The sequence below is a fragment of the Papilio machaon genome, chromosome 1, assembly GCF_912999745.1.
Source record: "Papilio machaon chromosome 1, ilPapMach1.1, whole genome shotgun sequence".
In the NCBI taxonomy this organism is placed as follows: domain Eukaryota; kingdom Metazoa; phylum Arthropoda; class Insecta; order Lepidoptera; family Papilionidae; genus Papilio; species Papilio machaon.
Genome location: NC_059986.1, coordinates 6,038,164 through 6,058,452, shown reverse-complemented (window position 1 = coordinate 6,058,452; position 20,289 = coordinate 6,038,164). Strand labels below are relative to the sequence as shown.

The window sequence follows — 20,289 nt, the reverse complement described above, 5'->3', positions numbered from 1 at the left end:
CTGTTTGAATAGAATAAATGAAATTTGTCAGTTTATTGTATCGGTTTCTAATTTTTTAACGACACTGCTATATAAAATTACCTCTTATTACCTCTTTTAAAAAATACCTCTTATTCGCACGGGGTTTTTTTTTGTCAAGCGTTCAATATAACAAATGCATTTCCATGTATCTGTTCATACGGCAGTGCTTTTAAAAGCGACGTTGTTTATCGCGAGTTAAAAAGCGTTCAATAGAACACATGCATTTTTCCATGTATTTGTTCATACGGCAGTGCTTTTAAAACTTGACGCTTTCTTAGCGCGCAGTGTTGCATTTTGAGCGCTGGGCGAAGGAAACAAGAGTGATTTTAAAGTGTTCATCGCTTGAGAGCCGCCAACGGGTTTTAACACGGTGTTAAAAAAAAGCGCCTGTGCAAACAAATATGAAGTGTCCAATTTGATTGTAACAATTTTAATTTACAGTAAAAATCGTAGAAAAACAAATTGTCATTCCTTCAAATTCTCTTTGAAAAGAAAAACTGTTTTTGTACGGATGCTTCTACCGTGGAAGCCCACCACGACGACGCTCAAGTTTTTATTACAACAATGGTTCCAGCTATCTTTTGTCTATAAACTTTGTTGGACGTAATATGAAGATTAGTTTATCCTTCGTATAGCTGGAGTGCCTATTCTTGTGACGTCATCGACATATATGTACGAGCTCGAGTATTAAATAACAATATCAGGTTTCCCCCGCATGCACGAGCGTCCTTCACTGTAAGAGGTTTGTAGCATAGTTCGCGACATCACTTCAAGACGAGGGCCGACCATCCAGCTTACATACACGTCTCCCTTATTTTGGCAATTCTGCACGAAACTGGAGTAGACTAGAGAAGATCCTAGACAAGCTGTAGCTTGCGTATGGAACGAGAAAAACATTTGAAGATTTATATTGTATTATATAATTATAACTCAGAAATACACGTTTTATAAAGTTTACCAGGTGACCAATTTAATTATACATCAGATTTTTTTTTTGTTTTATATATTTGACTTTGAATTTCTGGTTCACATTTGAAGGGAGAATGTTAAAAGTTATAATATTTAGTAATAGACTAGAAGAAAAAAAAGTATCATTACACATATGTACATACATATTCTTGACCGAATCCATGCAATTACAATTATTTTGCATGTAAATTGGTTTAGTTTCATGGTAAATCTCAACTGTCTTAGCAACCGCCGTATTCGGGTCACATCTATTTGCCAAAACAAAAGAGATTGTAATAGTATTCTTATGCTACGACGGCTGCTACGACAATTACTACATGTGCTACGAAAGTTGAAATTCACGGTAAGAGTACATTGAGAGAAGACAATGACTGGATTTTATAAGTTTATAATATTGAGAAAAGTACGAATGGAAGTTTACTTTAACAAGTTGGGCAATAATCAACAGTTGTGCGGATTGCAATCGCTTACCGCCTTGGCATCGAAACGTAATCCAATCCATAACATTTTGCACAATGTACAAAAAATACAGCGCTTGTAGAATAGTGTGTTAGATTTGGGGCCAGAGTTGTATAGAGTTAACCTGCAAATATTGATTTAAAAATTCGATTTATATAATTTGAAGAAATGTGTCTCAACTGTTTTTTTTTCTTCAAAATATCAATGCTAATTTATCAAGGAAGTCAAGTTACAAAATGAGAGAACTTCTTTTTGACGTTATATAAAATCTAGAAACCAAGTTTATTAATGAATAAAAAACGAATTGTGGTAGTTGATTGGCTGTTTAAAAGGGAAAAAACACAATTAATGGTCAATTGATAAAATTACTAAATTATATATACGATATTCGATCGTAAACTAATTGCGTTGTGAAGAAAATTCAATAAGCACGTATACGATGTGCACTGCCACTAGTTAACCGAACTACATAAAAAAATAGTGTTCCTTCTTGCCACGGGCACACTTGACACGCTTCCATAATGAATATAGCCAAGCCAGCTTTACAAAATTTTTATAAATTAATTGTAAAGTCATTGTTAATTCAATTATCGTTGTGATAAGTTAGAAAGACTCATTTTGACAATTACTCTGTCGTAACTGAGCAAGACTACTCTACAGGCACTATTAAAATTCAAGGAGACTACATAATCTATAATGTGTTTGACGAATTAGATAGAAATTGTGAAACTTTTCTCCAAGAGTAAGTGTATTGGAATACAAATATTTTTTTTATTCAATGTAAAAATAAATGTTAATATAAAATGAAATAATAATTAACTGTAAGCTAACAGTGTATACCAATGGATACTATAATAATTATTTATAAAATTGACAAACAGAAATGAGAACTTATGGAAGTTAACTTGCTTACGCAAACATTAATTACCATTTAAATTTACTTAAGAAAATTAATTTTTGTTGCTTGCGTAGTGGGTGGTACACTGGCATATATTCTTTACCTAAAAGTAGAGCTTCGTATCACGTAGGAACGCCAGACATGTAGAGAGAGATGAATAATACTCATATAACATTCACGTATGTGTTTTAGATTCCATAGATTCTGGGTACTACAAAATTAGATCACTTAGAAAACCAATACAAGCTAGAGAATAAAGTTACTAAGGCGTACTTGTATTATCAGCTGCATAAAATATATTTTGCATTTTTACAGACCTTCGGTTTCAAAAATACGTATACACGTATTCATTTATAACCTGGTGCTTTTTTAATGCAAACATATGTTGCAGCTGCCTTTACGATATTACATTGTTAAGGTAAAGTTAAAGTTAGCCTTATTTGAAATAATTTAGTAAGACCAATGAACTTGTTTCTTGTTCAAAGATAAGCGATGGCGCGTGGAAGCACAGTGTTTAAAGAAAATTATCTTACAATACTCCATTCATATATAAATCAGTAATTTATCTCTTCCCTGTACATTACAGAATTAAAAAGGAGAAAGCTTTGAAAACCGAGTACACTATACGCTTGCAGTTTAGATTCCATCTGTATTGCCTCTCCACCAGTTCGTATTTCAATTCGTTCTTTTAGTTCAACTTTGTGAAGTGGACGTCTTTCTCCGTTGCATCTATATCAGCGTGCGACATATAATTTTAATTGCAACGCATATGAATAAAATTTTGAAATGAATGTTTTTAATTATGCTAATTAAAAATGTTCTACTTTTAAAATCACGTCAAGCGAATGAAGATAGAGAAAGTAGAGACCTTGCACTAAATCTGTGACTAAGCAAGCGTCTAATAATAAATAATTTACATTCATCATCATCAGCTCACTATACATACCCACCGAGGGGCTCGGGCCTTCCCTAACTTAGGGGTGACTAGGCCATAGTCAACCACGCTGGCCCAGTGCGGGTTGGTTGACTTCACACATCATTGAATTTCTTCTAAGATAAATGTGCATAATGTAAATCGAAAATCTAAAAACACATTGGTACATGGCGGGATTCGAACCCAGAACCTGCAGATTGCAAGTCAGATGCTTAACCCCTGAGCCACAGAGGCTCGTTAAAATAATTTATATTTAATTATATCAAATATAAGCAAATCATCCTCTCCGATATCTTTTAAGAAATAATTGCCCTAAATTATAGTTCGTCATAAATGGCAGTAGCTTCAGTAAGTTTTCAGTTAAAGTAGTAAGTTGTAATATGTCGTTGATGTTGAGAGTTGAAACGACACAGTTCGTGGAATTGTCAACGAGGGAGATTGTAAATCATTGTAAAGCGGGAGCAACTGAGCATTGATTGTGTTCGAAAGGAAACATTAATAAAAGTTCCCTCAAGTCGAGATCATCGAGCGCTTCGTGTTGAGACAATCGCTTTCGATTACTTTCTCTATCATGCAAGTGATCTTAAGTTACCAATGCTGTTACTGATAGATTGAAACTACGGTTTGTAATATAATAATAGTATAGTATATTATATGGTGCTATCTAATAGTATATAAGTAGTAAATAGTAAACAGGTATTTAGCAGTGCTTGGTTTAAGATAAAAATACTCAATTTCGTTTGAAAATAACAGAAGCTTTTAAACGTTTAAAAAGTTTATATTCCATTTGTTCTATGTTTATTGTACGGTCAGTAACATACGTGATTATACTTATTAACCCAGTGTTAACTAGATTAAAAATGTGAGACCTTTTTACGTTAATTGTAATAAATGTTGTCTTTTCTTTTTGGAATTATTCGTATATTTTTACCGCCTTGTTCCAAAAATTAAATATTATAATAAAATGTTTATTTTTTAAACAGATTCAGTTCTATAAAAGACTTAGTTATAAACTGGGTCGGTACTTAAAATTTTTATCAAGTCGAAACTTTCGTTTTGTCGCCGAGCCGACGGGCAGCAGGTGCACATCAGATTGCAATCCACATAAATTTACAATCTAATTTTATCAAAATTGTATCCGTTTAGTACTTTGAATTCCGAGTGTAGTGACACTTTTATTATAATATACTCGAATCCCACAGTCAAGTTCACAGATTGTACACATTTTAGAAAGACATCATCAATACAGAAATTGTTGATTGTGCCCCTAAAATCTTTCATACGTCGACATCAGCATATATACTAACCTCGTCGGAAAGGTAGAGCACACCCTAAATTCTATCCACGTGTATATAGAAACAAGTAGCCGTCTGATTGATTAATACTGATCTTCTGTATATTTACTAATTGTAGCATACGCTTTGCAATTTTATTTGGAGGAAAGGTGTATATCTTAGTAGCTTAAGGACCTGAGAAAAATGTTACTTCATTAACCATCGCGGTATTTCCACGAAGTTAAGGAAACAATAAACAACAGAAGCCTATTACATTTTCTCTTTCCCATTCCACATCAAAATAAGAGATGTTTTTAAAATTGGTAATGAATTGTCTTGGTATCAAAGCCCATATTTACAAAGTTTTGACGCCAACAAGTATCCCGTGTTACCGACATGTCGAAAAGTTGTTAAAACTTTCCTTTAGCAGAAACAGTTAAATGTGTTTCCAAACAAATGAATAACACTTAAACGATGCTCAAATTAAACTTTCTTGTACTCATTTGCATACTTGTTTCAGATTCTAATTAACATTTTATGTTACAGTTTAAATAACTACGATGTATAACTCCACAGTTACAGTAACCTAACTAATAATTAATTTAATTCCTACCATAGAAGCCAGCGTAAATAATTATACTTTCTTCAGGAGGACTAAAAAAAATTTGCGAGATAGTATTCGTAATGTGATCAACAAAACTTATCAAAATATGTATGAAATTTATCGCCCGATGCGCTCTACAAATCTAACACAATTTTGTCAATAACGTTACAGATACTTTCTCGCAAATATGCTAGGTTCCCTACATACCTTTTGGTTACGATTGTGGATTTCACATTTTGTTTGATTGAAAAATGTTTTTATTTAATTTCCATTTAGCCAAGCTGTAGATGTCATATTTTGTAAATTTATAACTGCACATTTAAATATACTGTAATTTAAAACTAAAGTATTCAATTGCCAGACAGAAAATCAGTGTATAAAAGGAACTTTTAATCCTTTTTTATCACTTGTTTTAGCATACAAATAGAAACAGAGTCGCAAGTAATCAATAGTTCAGCTCCGGTCACAGTTCATTTAGTTTTATATCGCTTTAGATATAGGCAGCTTTCCAAGCAAATTCGACCTTGGCTTGTTTTTTTACTTTAGTTTATCAAAATAAACGCAAACTAGTATAACATTCAAGAACAACTGTGGTAATAAAACTAATTATAAAATTAATGAAATGAATAATATATTTCTGAAATCAACTTTGTATACATCAACAACACTTGCTTAACTTTTTGTACGTTGAAAAGTACAAAAAAACACGTGTTATGTAACTATGGAATTTATACAACATATTAGAAGAGTTTTGTATTTAAATTTTAACTGTTTCAGTGTCATATTTCGACGAATATATTTTCATAGAAAATGAAAGCAGTTCAACGAAAAAGGAACAATAATATGTAGTTACAGGGTAGTCAGTACTAGGATTATATCGCTATGAAAATACCTCTGGCTCACAGCAATATTCACATAACGGTCGTATAAGGTAGGAAATTGCGCGAAAAATGCTCACCTTATTATTACTGTTACAGTACCAGTTGGCTTATTAAATATTTGTTACTTCATAAAATATTTCTATTTATTAAAAACCAAATTAATCCCTTCTATAATAAAGGATGTAACTTGGCTAAACTTCAACTATTTCTGGCAGATTAAGCTAGTTTATATCGAGGTGCAATCTTCCTAAAGGGACCGAGGTTTAAATTTCTTGTTGGGAAATGGCTCCATACGGCTACATAATTTCCTGTAAGCGGTCTGTCGCCTATACTGACTCTTCGGATAATTTGCATAAAATTTAATGTTACATATTTAGGCACCCGACTTTATTTAATTACAATATAATTTATTTGCAAAATAGAAATTGTGATATTAAGCATAAAACTTAGTAAGTTAAAATTTTCTTTTAAGAATTTCAAAAACATAAACTATTATATTTTTTTACGGTGAGATTTTCATTAAAGATGAATATGTTATGTTACTCTTTCTAAGCATACTTGTTTCAATTTTCATTACTTTTGTGACTAATATCAATCTTAAAATGAAAATCCAAAATTAGACAACACTTGTATACAATAAAACACGGCAAACAGTTTTCTATATATATTTTACTTTACTTTCTACGTCCTTTTTCTATACAAAATACGTCGAAGGGGAATGTTGTGCAACATAAACGTGTTAATTAAGCGCTTAATTATTTAAATTCTTGTCCCAACATAAAGTCAACACGCTAATTTAAAATCTTCTTGTCACGAAAACTGTGTATACCTTTCGTACAATAATAAAGTCGATTTAAAAAAATGGTAAACGAAAATCGCTTTAATACATTATGTGTCAATAAAATTACTTGGAAATAGATAAGAATTTTACTTTAAATGAAACAATAATTTCCAATCAGTTATCCTTACTTATATATAATATATATTTATTATATATAATTTTTATATATTAATAATATTATAAATGCGAAAGTAACTCTGTCTGTCTGTCTCGCTTTCACGCCAAAACTACTGAACCGATTTAAATGAAATTTGGTACACATATATTCTAGAGCTTGAGAAAGGACATAGGCTACATTTTAACGCGAAAAAGGGGTTGTAAGGGGTTAAAAGTGGGGGTGAAAATTTGTATGGAATTATCGTCATTTTTACAGTTAGAAGCTTGAAACTTATTTTTGAGGTTCCTACTTCTATGTAAATAAATATGAAATTAAATTTTTGTAAAAAATGTACCCCCAAGTGTGCTAAATAACAATAGGGGATGAAAATTTATTTTCCAATATGTGAGGTTTTGGTGAATGTTTTGTTGAATATGTTTTGCTGTTGCCTTAGCAATATTTAGTCTAGAGCCTGAGAAAGGACAAAAGGCTACTTTTTTACACGAAAAAAGGGTTGTAAGGGGCTGAAAGTGGGGGTGGAAATTTGTATGGAAGTATCGTCATTTTTACAGTTAGAAGCTTAAAACTTATTTTTTAGGCTGCTGATTTTATATAAATAAATATGACATTTGAAGTTTGTAAAAGTTTTACCTTCAAGGTTGCAATATAACAAAACGGAATAGGGGATGAAAGTTTGTATGGGAAGATGTTTATGTGAATATTTTGTAAGTTTAATATTTCTTGGCATTTTTATAAGTTTAAGTAAAATACCACAACAACAACATAATTCACGACCCGTAACCGAGAGGAGTAGGCAGAGACCCAGGACCTACATTTGGCGTGGTCCAGGCACACCTCTCTATCTATGTTCTTCTACGTTCATACATAAAAGCATAGCACGTCGGTTAAGTAAAATAATTAGCCCAAAAAATGCTACCCGAGATAGTATTTCACGCGGACGAGGTCGCGGGCACAGCTAGTAGATTATATTTAATGATGACGCACATGTCAGCACAGTATAACATCACAACAACAGTATCACTGAGAGAGTATAATTCACTTATAATGTACATTTTAATCAACGTTATAATAAGTAACAAGATGTGTCATGAATTAATTCAACCGGTGAACCGCTGAGTATTCACATATTGTTACCGTACTTTTTAACTTCACTATAGCGATGATAAAAAGCAGCTCATTAACGTTGATGGTGACATACCTTTCCGTGACAATATGTTACTACATATGTCGTGAAAAAAAATATTAATTTAAGATATCAATTAATTTTTACTTTCGTTTAATTAAGAATTATTTTGTAAATTAATATAAATAAATCCCAACTTGATACCTCCACGGTTTCCTTAAAAAAAGGGTCTTGACACACAGACAGACGGACGGACAACAAAGTGATCCTATTAGGGTTGCGTTTATTCCTTACGGATCCCTAATAATCAAGTTTCTTTATCAATTAAATTAAATAAGTCAATGTCGGACGAAATCCGTGCAGGATTAATTTATAACTCGGATTTATTTAGAAATAAATCTTTTCACGATGTTCCAAAAATCCTTTTAAGGGAAAAATCTCTTAAGCCTGATCCGTGCTAACAAGAAGGATAGTAGAGTTTTTTTCAGAGTCAAGTTAATAAAGATTGATTTATTACGTCGACTACTTTGGATGTTTCAAAAATAAAAGAACAAAGTTGGAGGTAAAGCTTCTTTCGTGTCGTATCTGGAATGGCTCGTAAAAGCCGACATAAATAAGACAAAACGTCAATAAATGGAAAAATAAAGATGTACTGGATAATGTATGTGTGACAATTTTGTAAGAAACGTGCTAGAAATTTATTAAAAAAGCTATTGATAACCCTATATTAATTAAAAAGGTGCGTAAGTCGTACTGTTTGATGTGAATTTATTATAAAATAGCATACAAACATGCATTCACAAAATAGAGGATCTAAACAAAGTTAACAATTTAAAAAGTAAATTACACCGTAAATTGTCGAAAAATGTACGATTACTTCCGCAATAATTTACATAATAGCAAGGTATTATTATTCAAGGAGAAAAATTACACTAAAAGAAGAGAAAGCAATACAATTAACATAAATTACAAATTTGCGATAATTATTCCGGCGCAACTCGGAAATGAAAGCTTAAGAAATCAAGTAACAATAATTGTGATACTTATTTATGAATAATATTTCTTAGTAAATTTCGTACCCAGATAAGTGCTGTTAGTTAGAACCCAAAAGATTTTCAGTGGGTCCACCATATCAATGGGTGCAGAAGCACCGATAATACTTCATCGCATGATGCACTTTAACCGTCAGAGACTAGTAGCACTCGGCGAATATCAGAATGGCCACTTGTGTAAAGCATAAACGATATATTAATACACAAAAACACTTTACGTCTTCATTTTAGAACACGATCGAAAGCGAATTACAAACGCGTTGTGTGGAAAGTGATCGAGGAATGGGCGACGGGTAACAGAACGCGAGAGACGGCCGGCCGGCTACGAGCGCGAAGCGAACTGCCGCCTCGCCGAGTCCGCCCCTTGCAACCCCGCGGAGCCGCTAACATACCAAACTGACGATTTTCAAAACAAAATTCTACCTCTAAACAATTAATTTTTATATAAATAATTCATGCTTTTCTAATTTACCTTTTTTACATATCGCGATCAAAATTACTTTGGTGATTTGGAGCGAGGTTTTGAATAAATTCGTCGAAGGGAGTCATAATAAGTATTCACTATACGCAGAGCTATGAAGTAGTTTAAATATTTAATCTAGTCGCCGTACTTAAATGCGGACCATATTAAGTTATCAAAACTTAACAAGCTGTCGGTTTTGTGTAAAATTTCGTTGAAATCTTTTCTAACGGTATTTATCAATAAGTCGTGGAGTTGCGAAACTCGAGCCCTTACGACCAACTAAGCCGACAGTGTCCGCTTTGGACGAAGCTCAGCTTAGTCACAAATAATATTTCCATTCAAAAGCGGATTATAATGAAGCGGCCACACAAATTTTTAGATTTTCGACTCGCCGTAGTATATTTTCACTATTCGAACCTTTCACGATCGCATTATTAAGGATTCTATTGGATCAGGGAAAGTAACGACAAGGTCGAGCAGTGATTATTCTGCGCCGCTGATATATTTATAAGTAAATAGATCCTTTGTGTATTTCGACCTCCCATGTTGACTTTAGTTTTATGTCTTAAGTTAGTAACATTTATTAGACACATTTTGCTTTTGATACATTTTCACGACTTTCTTATAAATTTAAGCAAGATTAATAATCTTGCTTGTTTCTTGAAGAAAATTTAGTTCAGTAAAATATTCTTAATCATAAACGAACAATAGTATGATACGACTAAATAAAAAATGAGAAATTAAAAGTACTCACCAAAAACGGTGTAATTATTTGAATTTTCGAGGATGTAGCGGAATTATACCGACCGCTGATGATATCTAACTACCGCATTTTCCACCGCTCTGAACCTAGCTCGTAAATGAACCTAGATGTAAAACCGACGCAGGCGAAGTATTGTGCGGTTACCGTTAACGCGGTGGCCCGGCACGTTCAATTATCTTCTCGACGCCTTCACTTTACTATGCTATAACACTCGACTATGCTCCGCCGCGACCTTCTATTTCGCATTAAAAATAGAGAAAAAAAGCATAAAGCGACAAGGACATCCCTTTGCCCGTCTGCATATAAAACGATTAATTAACAAGATCAACAACATTCCTCGGCCGTGCGGAATACAAACGAGCCTGGGGTGTTTAAAAAAAAGATGGAACGTGTCTAGATCTGAAGTCATTTGTAAGATTTAATTGTTTCAAGCGCGATTTCCCGAATGACTTGATAGCTATGTTATTCATTTCTACAATCAAGTTCTATAATACAATATTCTATAAATTACAATGAAGATATTTATTACAATAGTATTATTATAAATAGTTTTTATAAAGTTTAGATTTCAATGCAAAGTATGTGTATTTTCTAGTTAGAAGACTTTTCAAAATCCAGGACTATCCATTGAACGACCCATCAACGGGATTGCCATAGCTGTCCGTAACTTATCGTTCCGGGAGTTTTATGTTCGTCCTTGATGAAGTCCCTTTGTCGGCGCCTACAATAAAATAGTGTTACACTTAAATAAACTGAGAGTGTGGAAGCCGAAATACTGACAATAAAGTTTGACTTTATCGTGTCATATTTCATTTAGACTTGGTTAATAAAAGATACGTATTTGAATGAATGTTTTCGAATAGCAAAAATCATAAAGAACAAATTTTATTTTTACCGAACCCAAAAACTTATACACTTTATATGTATGCGTCTATATTTTTAATTAATAAATTTATCTACGATTCGAGTTTAAAATTTATTAGTATTAAAAGGAAAAAAGCAAGTCTTTGATATTAATCAGTACGCAGAATTCAAACACACGGTTTCCCTTTGTCGATATTAAAATATATTTAAAAATTAAACGAGATAGAAGCGAATGTTCTGTGAAATGAAATCAAATTCCCAGTCCTATAAGTTTTGGTATCTGTAAAAGAATTGTTATATTTTCGAATTATTACGCTCGACACAAAGAGCCTTTGTGGAATTTTTAGTTGACTCTCAATATTGTTTTGAGTGATGCTCTAAAACCCACCAACGAAATATAACATATGAGTTAATAAGTAAATAGTACACTATATCTATCTAAATAAAAATCAACAGTTATAAACATCAATCACCGTGTATCATTGTTATAAATAACAAATGAAAAGTTGCGAATTCTAAGTAAAGTTATTAAAAAGATTCAAAGTAGCGCAGAGTTGAAAACGTTCAGATCACAAATAAAGCCAGAGTTTTAAAAGTTTGGCGCGGCAAATCTCTTCCGACCTTTCCACTGAATGTCCTTTATATTTCAAAATAATCATCTTCAAACTACAAAGAGTCACCAAGTAAAACTCGAAAGAAGTTGAACATTGAACATTTCTAGCAAATGAAACTTTTGCAAGAAATAAAACCAAAATATTTCAATATCCATATTAAAAAACAATGGCTTTTAAAAACATAGTAGTATTATATCCCTGCTCGGAAAAACCACCATCGTTTCAGCGAACGAGAAGGCGATCACAATTTTTAGTAATCTATTTGCATTCATGAAAGCAATTGTTTTACTCCACTTTGACTTCATTTAAATTTTTCTACCTGATCTCTGTGTAGTCAATAAACGAGCCGTTATGTTATAGTTGTATTGAATAAGAGTAAGTGATAAGGTCCGTTCGATAATATTTTTGCTCTTTCACTTGTCAGGAGTTTGATAATTAAAAATTTCAAATAGTAAAACCTTTTTTGTGTAAAACACAAACTCTTAGATAAACACTATCCTGACGCTTACCCGTCTACTGACTGAGGATGATGTTTAAGTTGACCGACATATGTTTAAGAAATAATGTAGATGATTAGATGTATTATTAATTAGAAGGCTTATGGGGCGGTATGATCGCATTGCGACAAAGCCGCTTAAATAACTAAATTAAAAAAAAAAACACAAACTCGTACACAATATAAAAAGGAAAAAGAATCTTGAATTTCTCTACAAAAACTAACAAATCTCGAATATACTGGAGTGGTAAATACATTATAAATGTATTCTGTATTTGTATACAGGTTTTTCTTCTCGCTGAACAAATAAAGTTTCTCTTGTATTGACTCGAGGTAGCTATTGTATAGTATCGTTGTGAGTTAGTGGTTATTTTCTCATAAAATTGAAGCACAGGCGACCTCTCTTCCGCCACAATGTCGCGGTTGGAAGCAGTTAAGCAGGGCTTCTACCCACCAACAATACAACGCATCAATGTCTGTAGAGTAAAAAAATACATAAAATCCATATTATATTAGGCAACGGAAATATTAAGAAAAACTGATTTTAAAATTTACTCATTTGATGAAAAATCTTATGATTCTTTTTAAATCCGATATTTTTTATCAGATGATGATTATAATGTAAACATAAAACATAAATTTTCAAATAGAATCAAGGTGACACTTTTGAGAAATGACTGTTGATTTTTTTAGTGTGATTTTAGTTTATTTTCATGACAATTTTCAGATAGTAAAATTATATACACGCACATTTTTTCAATACTACATACCTGTATAAAATCGTGAAATCTTAAAAAAAGAATGTTTAAAAATTTCGAAGATTATATATCAGCTTGTTCAAATCAATCACAAAGCAGTAGCAACTTTGCTATCGCGCTTTGTTTCTCAGTTACTGAATAGGTTGATATTTATCTTGTCAAAGAAACAAATCACAAGTGTAGAAGCGCCAAGTGTTAAAGTAGTGGTGCGCAGGTTATTCAGAAGAGAGTCGCCGCGGGCCGGCTCTTGACTTCCACTAGAGAGCCACAAGCCTCGTTTCCTCTCTTGCATTACACAACTCCCGCATTAGTGGCTAAGTATTTATTTGACACACATCCTACAAATAATTGACACTTCCAAGGTTTATAATATATTTTATTTTGTTATATTTGCGAGTCGTCTGTAATTAGATTTCTTCAGTATTCATCTAGTAATATTTAAAATAGAAAATCAGATTTAAATTGAATACTACAATAAATCTTCCACATAAATGTTATAAATGCGAATGTATAAATGGATGGATGGATGGATGGATGTCTCCAGAACGGCTCAACGGATCTTGATAAAATTTGGCCCAGACTTGGTCTGGAAAAATACATAGACTATTTGTTAAGTTTTTTTTTTATTTACGTGCGGATGGAGTCGCGGACAAAAGCTAGCATTGATACATTAAAATTATAATAGAGAGTCACATAAACAATGAAAATCGACTGCAAATAAGTGAACTATTTTGAATATGAAAAGGTACAAGTTATGGTTGTTCGGTGACTATTCAATATTTTATAGTTATTAATAATTTGTATTCATAACAAAGACACAGAATATTATAGACTGTAGTATTCAAGGTACGTCCGCTTTCTGATTGCGGCCTAATAACATTTCGATGCAGTGTAACATAAGATAATTGTAAGGACGTGCTATGAATAATAATTTCATTACAAAATAATAAGCCGCGTTAGGGGGTCGCCGCGGGGTCCGGGTCGGGGACGGTTGCCGCGTCGTAGTCAGCCACAATGCTTCTACAAACAGACCGGCTAATAGGATCCGACGGCATTAAATTGAGTTTTAAAATTAACTTTCAACATCAACTCACTTTAATATTTAGGCATTAAATAAATGTTTTTATTTCTTAGTTTATATTGTAATATTTTCGTACACAGTACTTCGCTGTGACAGCCAAATAATTTAAGCTTACGGATTTTGTTAACCGTGATATCGCCAGATTACTTTTGTTGAAAAGTCACTATAACTTTATAAGTTTTGTTTCTGTACAGAGGACAGAGAAAACATGATTGTTTTTATAGTAGTAAGTAGGTAGAAAGTAGTAGTCATTGCATTATAATTTACTTTTCATACTTAACATGTGTGACACATAATAGGAAGACATAAATTCCAGTTCTTTTTCTTTAAGGCTATTATCTAGCTGCGATAAAAATATTTTCGGTGGAGCCAAATTGGAGCAATAAATTAAATACTTTTCTTCTATTGTGTTCGTAAGTGGTTTGTTGTATGAATGTCGTTTGTTTTCTATATTAATCTAGATAGAATACCTCACAAAGGTTACGTTTGTGCATTTACTTTTATTGAGTTTATTTTTAACTAACTAATGAACTAGTTTTTGTCAACTAAAATTTAAGAATCATAATTAGAAAGTGGAGTAAAAATTTACATATAACATTTAAATTTTACATGCAATTTCAACTTTTTCAGTGTTCAAACACAGTAATAATTTTGTATTATTTCATTTCATGCAGCCGCAGAGGAAATGCAGTGCAATAAAATAATTTTTCCATGCTTGAAACAAGTTATCATAACGCTGTTATCTGCACGACGGTACGTGCTCGCACTCTTGTATATAGAGTCTTATGAAATTTCGTGTCAGCAAAACTTCAAGTAACGTAACGTAGAAAACAGGGCAGCTTACTGCCCGACTGTCCTCAATTTACTTCTGTTTACTCTCGCATATAATGAACTAGCTTTTGCTGCAAGTCTCTACTTTATGACCCAAATGCAATTTCGATGATATATTATAGAATTCGATCTATTTAAATATTTGTCTATTGTGCAATTTTATTGAATCGAATTAAAACGTACTCCTAAATCTTTTTTAAAGTCGTAAATTACCTGTAAGTGATTTGTTATAATTTTTATCGTTTAAATTACTTACCATCTTAAAAATGAACAAAGAAATATGAATAAAACAATAGAAGACACGCTTTAAAACAGAAATATGAATTCACTTGCTGGCATATTTAAGAAAATTTAGGTACCCCTGATAAAATTCTCCAATATATGGAATTATTATTTGATAATCTTACACTCTTTGACAATGTTAGAATTAATATGTTAAGATAAAATTTAAAAATGAATTAAAATTCATTGAATTTGCCGGAGCATAGCGGAAAAAGGGTGGCATAGTCTACAAAATAATAAGTTTAAGCCCACTACATACAAATAGCCGTTTCAAGGAGGGTACGGTCAGGAAAACCTTTCCGTTTATCTATTTTTGTTCTATATGAATTCATACAAATTTCTCAAATGGCCAATCATGCCCAAGAAACACAAAGTGGGTTCTACGAAAACAAATGTTGATTGTAAAAATATGTACTAAAGGAAAAAAGGATTGTTACAGTTCTAAGAAAAATATAATTTAGTTGACCCACTTCGAGAGATTACAATTATGCATTTATTATGCGGAAATATCGTCGTATTGGAACTTTTTAAAATTAAATGAAATATCTTAATAGTGTTTTTTTTATTGTTACAATTGAATTTAACCGTAGTTAAATAAGAAATATGCTACAAATGGTTGATTTAACAACGATACTTTTAACAAAGTGCTTTGAATACAAAATTGTTTCAACAATCTTCATGACTTGACGCGTATTAAAGAATATAAATAAAGTCTATAACATATATATCATATAAATTTTAAATACTAGAGAAATAGGCTACATATATATATATAAATTTTTTAAAACTAATGACAAATTATTATTGTAGTTCTAAGTAAAGAAAAAAGTAAGAAGAACAAAACACAATATTTACGGCTCCTAGATATTTACAAACTGAACAAGTTTTGTTGTATATTTAATTAAAACTAAAGTCTTTTCTTACATAATGAACATTTTTAAAGAATATGCAATGAGTTATTCTTTTCAAGTACTGTTATACCTTTATGTTTAGAATTAAGCGCAATTTTATAACGGAAACGTGAAAATACGTGGTTTATCAAAATTTTCCAATATGCATTTGCATACATCACCGATCGTGAGCATCTTGAAAACAGCTACGTCACGCTTTATCGCAATAACGTTCAGTCGCTTAACCCACTTCTCTCTAATAGCGTTACAAGAAAGCGAAAAGATAGCGGCGACGAAGAAAGTTCGTTGAAAAGTAAACAGATTAATGCACAGACATCTATTACTCACTGTTAAAGGATTTTTAATGAAGACCTGATGAGATAAAATTCTTTAACGGCTTATATGCAACTTACCTATATAAATAAAATTCGGAAGAGCATTTGCACTTGCATATCAAGAATATTCTTATAAGAGATGAGAAAAGCGAGCTGATGATAATTATTAATTAGATAAGATACTTTTTTGAAAGAGTTAAAGTCGTAAGTATGTGGAAATACCGTTGAGAACGGATTATTCCGCAACACGTTTTTAGGTTGTTTTCAATAAACACGAATAAATTACAATATGTTTGTTATCATTACAGACCTGTTTTCTCGCTCCAGAAAAAGTTTTGACGTAATGAAAAATAAGGAAGTATAAGAAATAATTTAAAAAAAAAAACAATAAAAGTTTATATTACTCCGGGACCGTGTTGAATGTAGACCCGCACACAAATTAGGTAATAAAATGTTGATCACAACAACAAAAACAATTGCTATGAAACTATTATAATAGTTAAGAAAAAAAAAATTGAAACGATGTTACAGAAAAGATTACTGTTACTTATTTCTTAGTCACATTTGACACTTCAGCAAAATCAAACAACTAACCTTGTAACGGCGGACATAAGATTTTTTTTGAAGTTAGATATTACGAGTCTTAAACTCTATGAAACTATTTATCGACCTTTGTTATACAAAAAGGCGAACAAGCTTTATCTTTATCAGGATTTTTCGGGTTTACGGTTCGCAAGACTCAGGAGTAAAATAAAGTAAGATCGCATAAGCTTGGCTCGGCTGTCCAAAAAATACAATACAAATAAATACAAACCATAGCGTTAAAAATTCTACTATAAAAATTGTCCATATTTTAATAAGTAATTTAAACACAAGATGAACCAGTTGTTATTAAAGTTGAAAACACTGACATTCAGATTAAAAAAGAATTAAAAAATAAAAGTCTACATTTAGAGTTTATGTTACCTAACAGCGATTCCGTAACTTGGTGGATTCATCAAAATCCTATTGAGAATGGCACAATGAAACGTCGACTTCATCTATGCGCGTTATTTTCTTATGCCGTTCGAGGTCCAGGGCACTTGAATAAAAGATTCGTGTATTATCCCAGGCTCTCTCCCCGTACAATGGAACAACGACAACGCATCCAAAGTAATTCACTGAGCGGTCCGGAGGCCGTGTTTCATTAGTGTATAGCTGTAAGACGTTGGAATTTTAGGGATGTTCTTCTATATATTGCTGAAGACAGAATTTCTAAAAAGACTTAATACAAACACAAGTGACCTATTTTCTAAAACAATTTTTGGGTGTATACCACAACAAATTACAAGCCGTGCAATTAGATTGCTAGACGAATTCAACTTGTCTAAATATAAAAGTCCGTATTCAATATTAAATGCCTATCTCCAGCTTTAAAGCCCCAGCTGATCAGAATCTATTTCAATATGACATCGAAAAAGACAACAAACATTCAAAAAAACTTTACTTATTTCAATATAAGAAGAAAATAAAAATAGTTTCGCATTTTATTACTTTGATACAATAGAAACGTTTTGACCGGATCAAAATATGTATCGGCTAAACTTTATCAATTGAATGGAAAAAAGTAAATAAAAGACATACGTTACAAGAATACACGAAATAAGATTCAGCCCCAGATCTGAGACACGGTACAGGCAAATTGTGATTGTCGCGGAAACGGCAAAGGTCACGCGTGAGCGACCTTACATTATTCGAAATACGAATTGGCCTGATCCGAAAGCAATATTGCCTAACATGAGGCTATTTATCACGCAGAAAACGTGACCAGTGATGATTTCCACTAAAACAAAAGTATCTTGCAAATATACCTTGTTCCAACTTGGATTGGGTATCCCTTAATTATACAGAATCTATACTTTACGCTAATTAAAAATTCCAGAATATTTCTAGCGAAACACACTTTCTCAAATAACTATATAAAATAAGTTACCCTTAGATTACACCCCTGTTTACTTGACTTTGGATTGAAACAAATGATAAATTTGTATCGTAAATGGGATAGATAAAAATAACACGCCCTAAAATATTTGTTGAATTTGATCATAATTAATATTTGAATACATAAACTGAACTTAAAAAAATAAACAAAAAATACACATTAAATTAATTCAATAAAAATTTAATCAAAAAAATACAAATTTTAGTTAACGACAAGGAACAATTAAATATTGCCTTCTCTTGATTTTTGGTTGAAAAAACAATTAGTGTTCTTCGTTTGTGATAAAATCATATCATAACGTGATATATCATTGTTGTTTTGTTCACGAATATGACGTCTGAATGGTGTCAGATAACGTAATATTCATGATGCCACCCACGTCATGTTGTGTACGTCACTCAAAACAATAAAGGATGCTCTCCCGACAAGGACGAGGCCATTGGCCTTGTACAGAAATTGGATTGTATCAGTGTAGATGCTCCTACACGACACTACTGTAGTGATTCGTGCTCAGTTGAATTAACGGCCACGAATAACGTGAGGTTCGTAGCTTGGGCTGCTGTCGACGCAAACTACTTAATGCTGTCACCAGCTTTTCTCCGAATAAATGCGCTCTTAACAAGATCACAAATGTAAAGTATAATTGTCTCGTAAAAGTTTAAATATAAATGTATAAAGAAACGTAGCATTGTGTTTAATAAAACCATTATTATTATTTTTATGAAAAGAAGATGCACAATTTGTAATTTTTTTTTTTCAAAAATCTTTTTGTTGTTTACAAATTGTCATTCCGATGACTGATTTATTGGAGAAGAAAAAATGTGACAACTCTCATGTTATAACTTTAGCAGGAAACAATAACGACATCTGTCGGAAATTTTAACAACACATATCACAATATGAGATTTCGTACAAAGAAATATAACAAGCGGTTTAATGTTTTCTATTCAGCTTTTAGTAGACAAAATCAGAGATGAGTAAGTCTACCTTTGGTGTTTAAGATAAAGACGTCAATTACAAAACAAAGTCACTATTAATTTTTATGAAAAATTACCAGAATGATGCATTTAGTTTCTTTTCCTTTAGAAAATATTTGTTTTGTTGTCAATTATTCTAGAGTACTAACAATAACTGTAGTCGCATACCAGCTGAAGTAGCGTCTCGCATATACAAGATAGCACACACATTAGATAAGATCAAACAGTACTCTCCTTGAATAGTTCTCGTTAATTTCCCGGGCAAAAGCTGTTATAAATCACCTCGCCCACCCATTCACATTCTTGCGGTGATTCGTTTCAGTAACAAAATACAACATTTGAAATTATTCCGTCAATACACAAGTTCATTTTACATCCTTTGATCATTGGCAACTGTAACCTTATCGTGTTAAATTATTCCTTTATGTTGCGAGTCCATTGTTAAAGATGTAACATACCAGTGTGGCTTCAAAATAACTTACATGATGTTTGACGTGTCTTTGATGAATTTATATTGAAAGCATTTCTCTTTAGTTACTTAGAATACAAGTATTTTGTAATACTCTTAATGAAAATATCTGTTTTAATTATAAAAAATACTTTTAGGGATATAACATAAGTAAAACCATACAGATAATGCTCCTGAGGAATAACAAATACATGTAGCCCTGTAATTACGGCTCTAAATTAATTGATTACAAAGGCTTTTGTATTCCGTTTCCACAGTTTATCAAAACTGGCACGTTCTAAATTATTTGTAAGCAACGAAATTAAAGGAAA

At 32.0% G+C, this 20,289-nt stretch overlaps 1 protein-coding gene across 7 annotated transcripts in view; it reads right to left on the bottom strand.

Annotated features, from left to right (window-relative positions):
- The window catches only part of LOC106712157 (neural-cadherin), a 303,500-nt gene that overhangs the window by 67,209 nt on the left and 216,002 nt on the right, over window positions 1-20,289 (bottom strand). For 2 of the 7 annotated variants that reach the window (XM_014504618.2, XM_014504617.2), the window contains exon 1: window positions 9,202-9,420. The exons of the other annotated variants lie outside the window; for them this stretch is intronic. In XM_014504618.2, coding sequence (XP_014360104.1) covers window positions 9,202-9,253 — 52 coding nt within the window. In that variant the 5' untranslated portion in view covers window positions 9,254-9,420. Of the gene's footprint in view, window positions 1-9,201; window positions 9,421-20,289 lie in introns of those variants that run through there. 7 annotated transcript variants of the gene reach the window in all.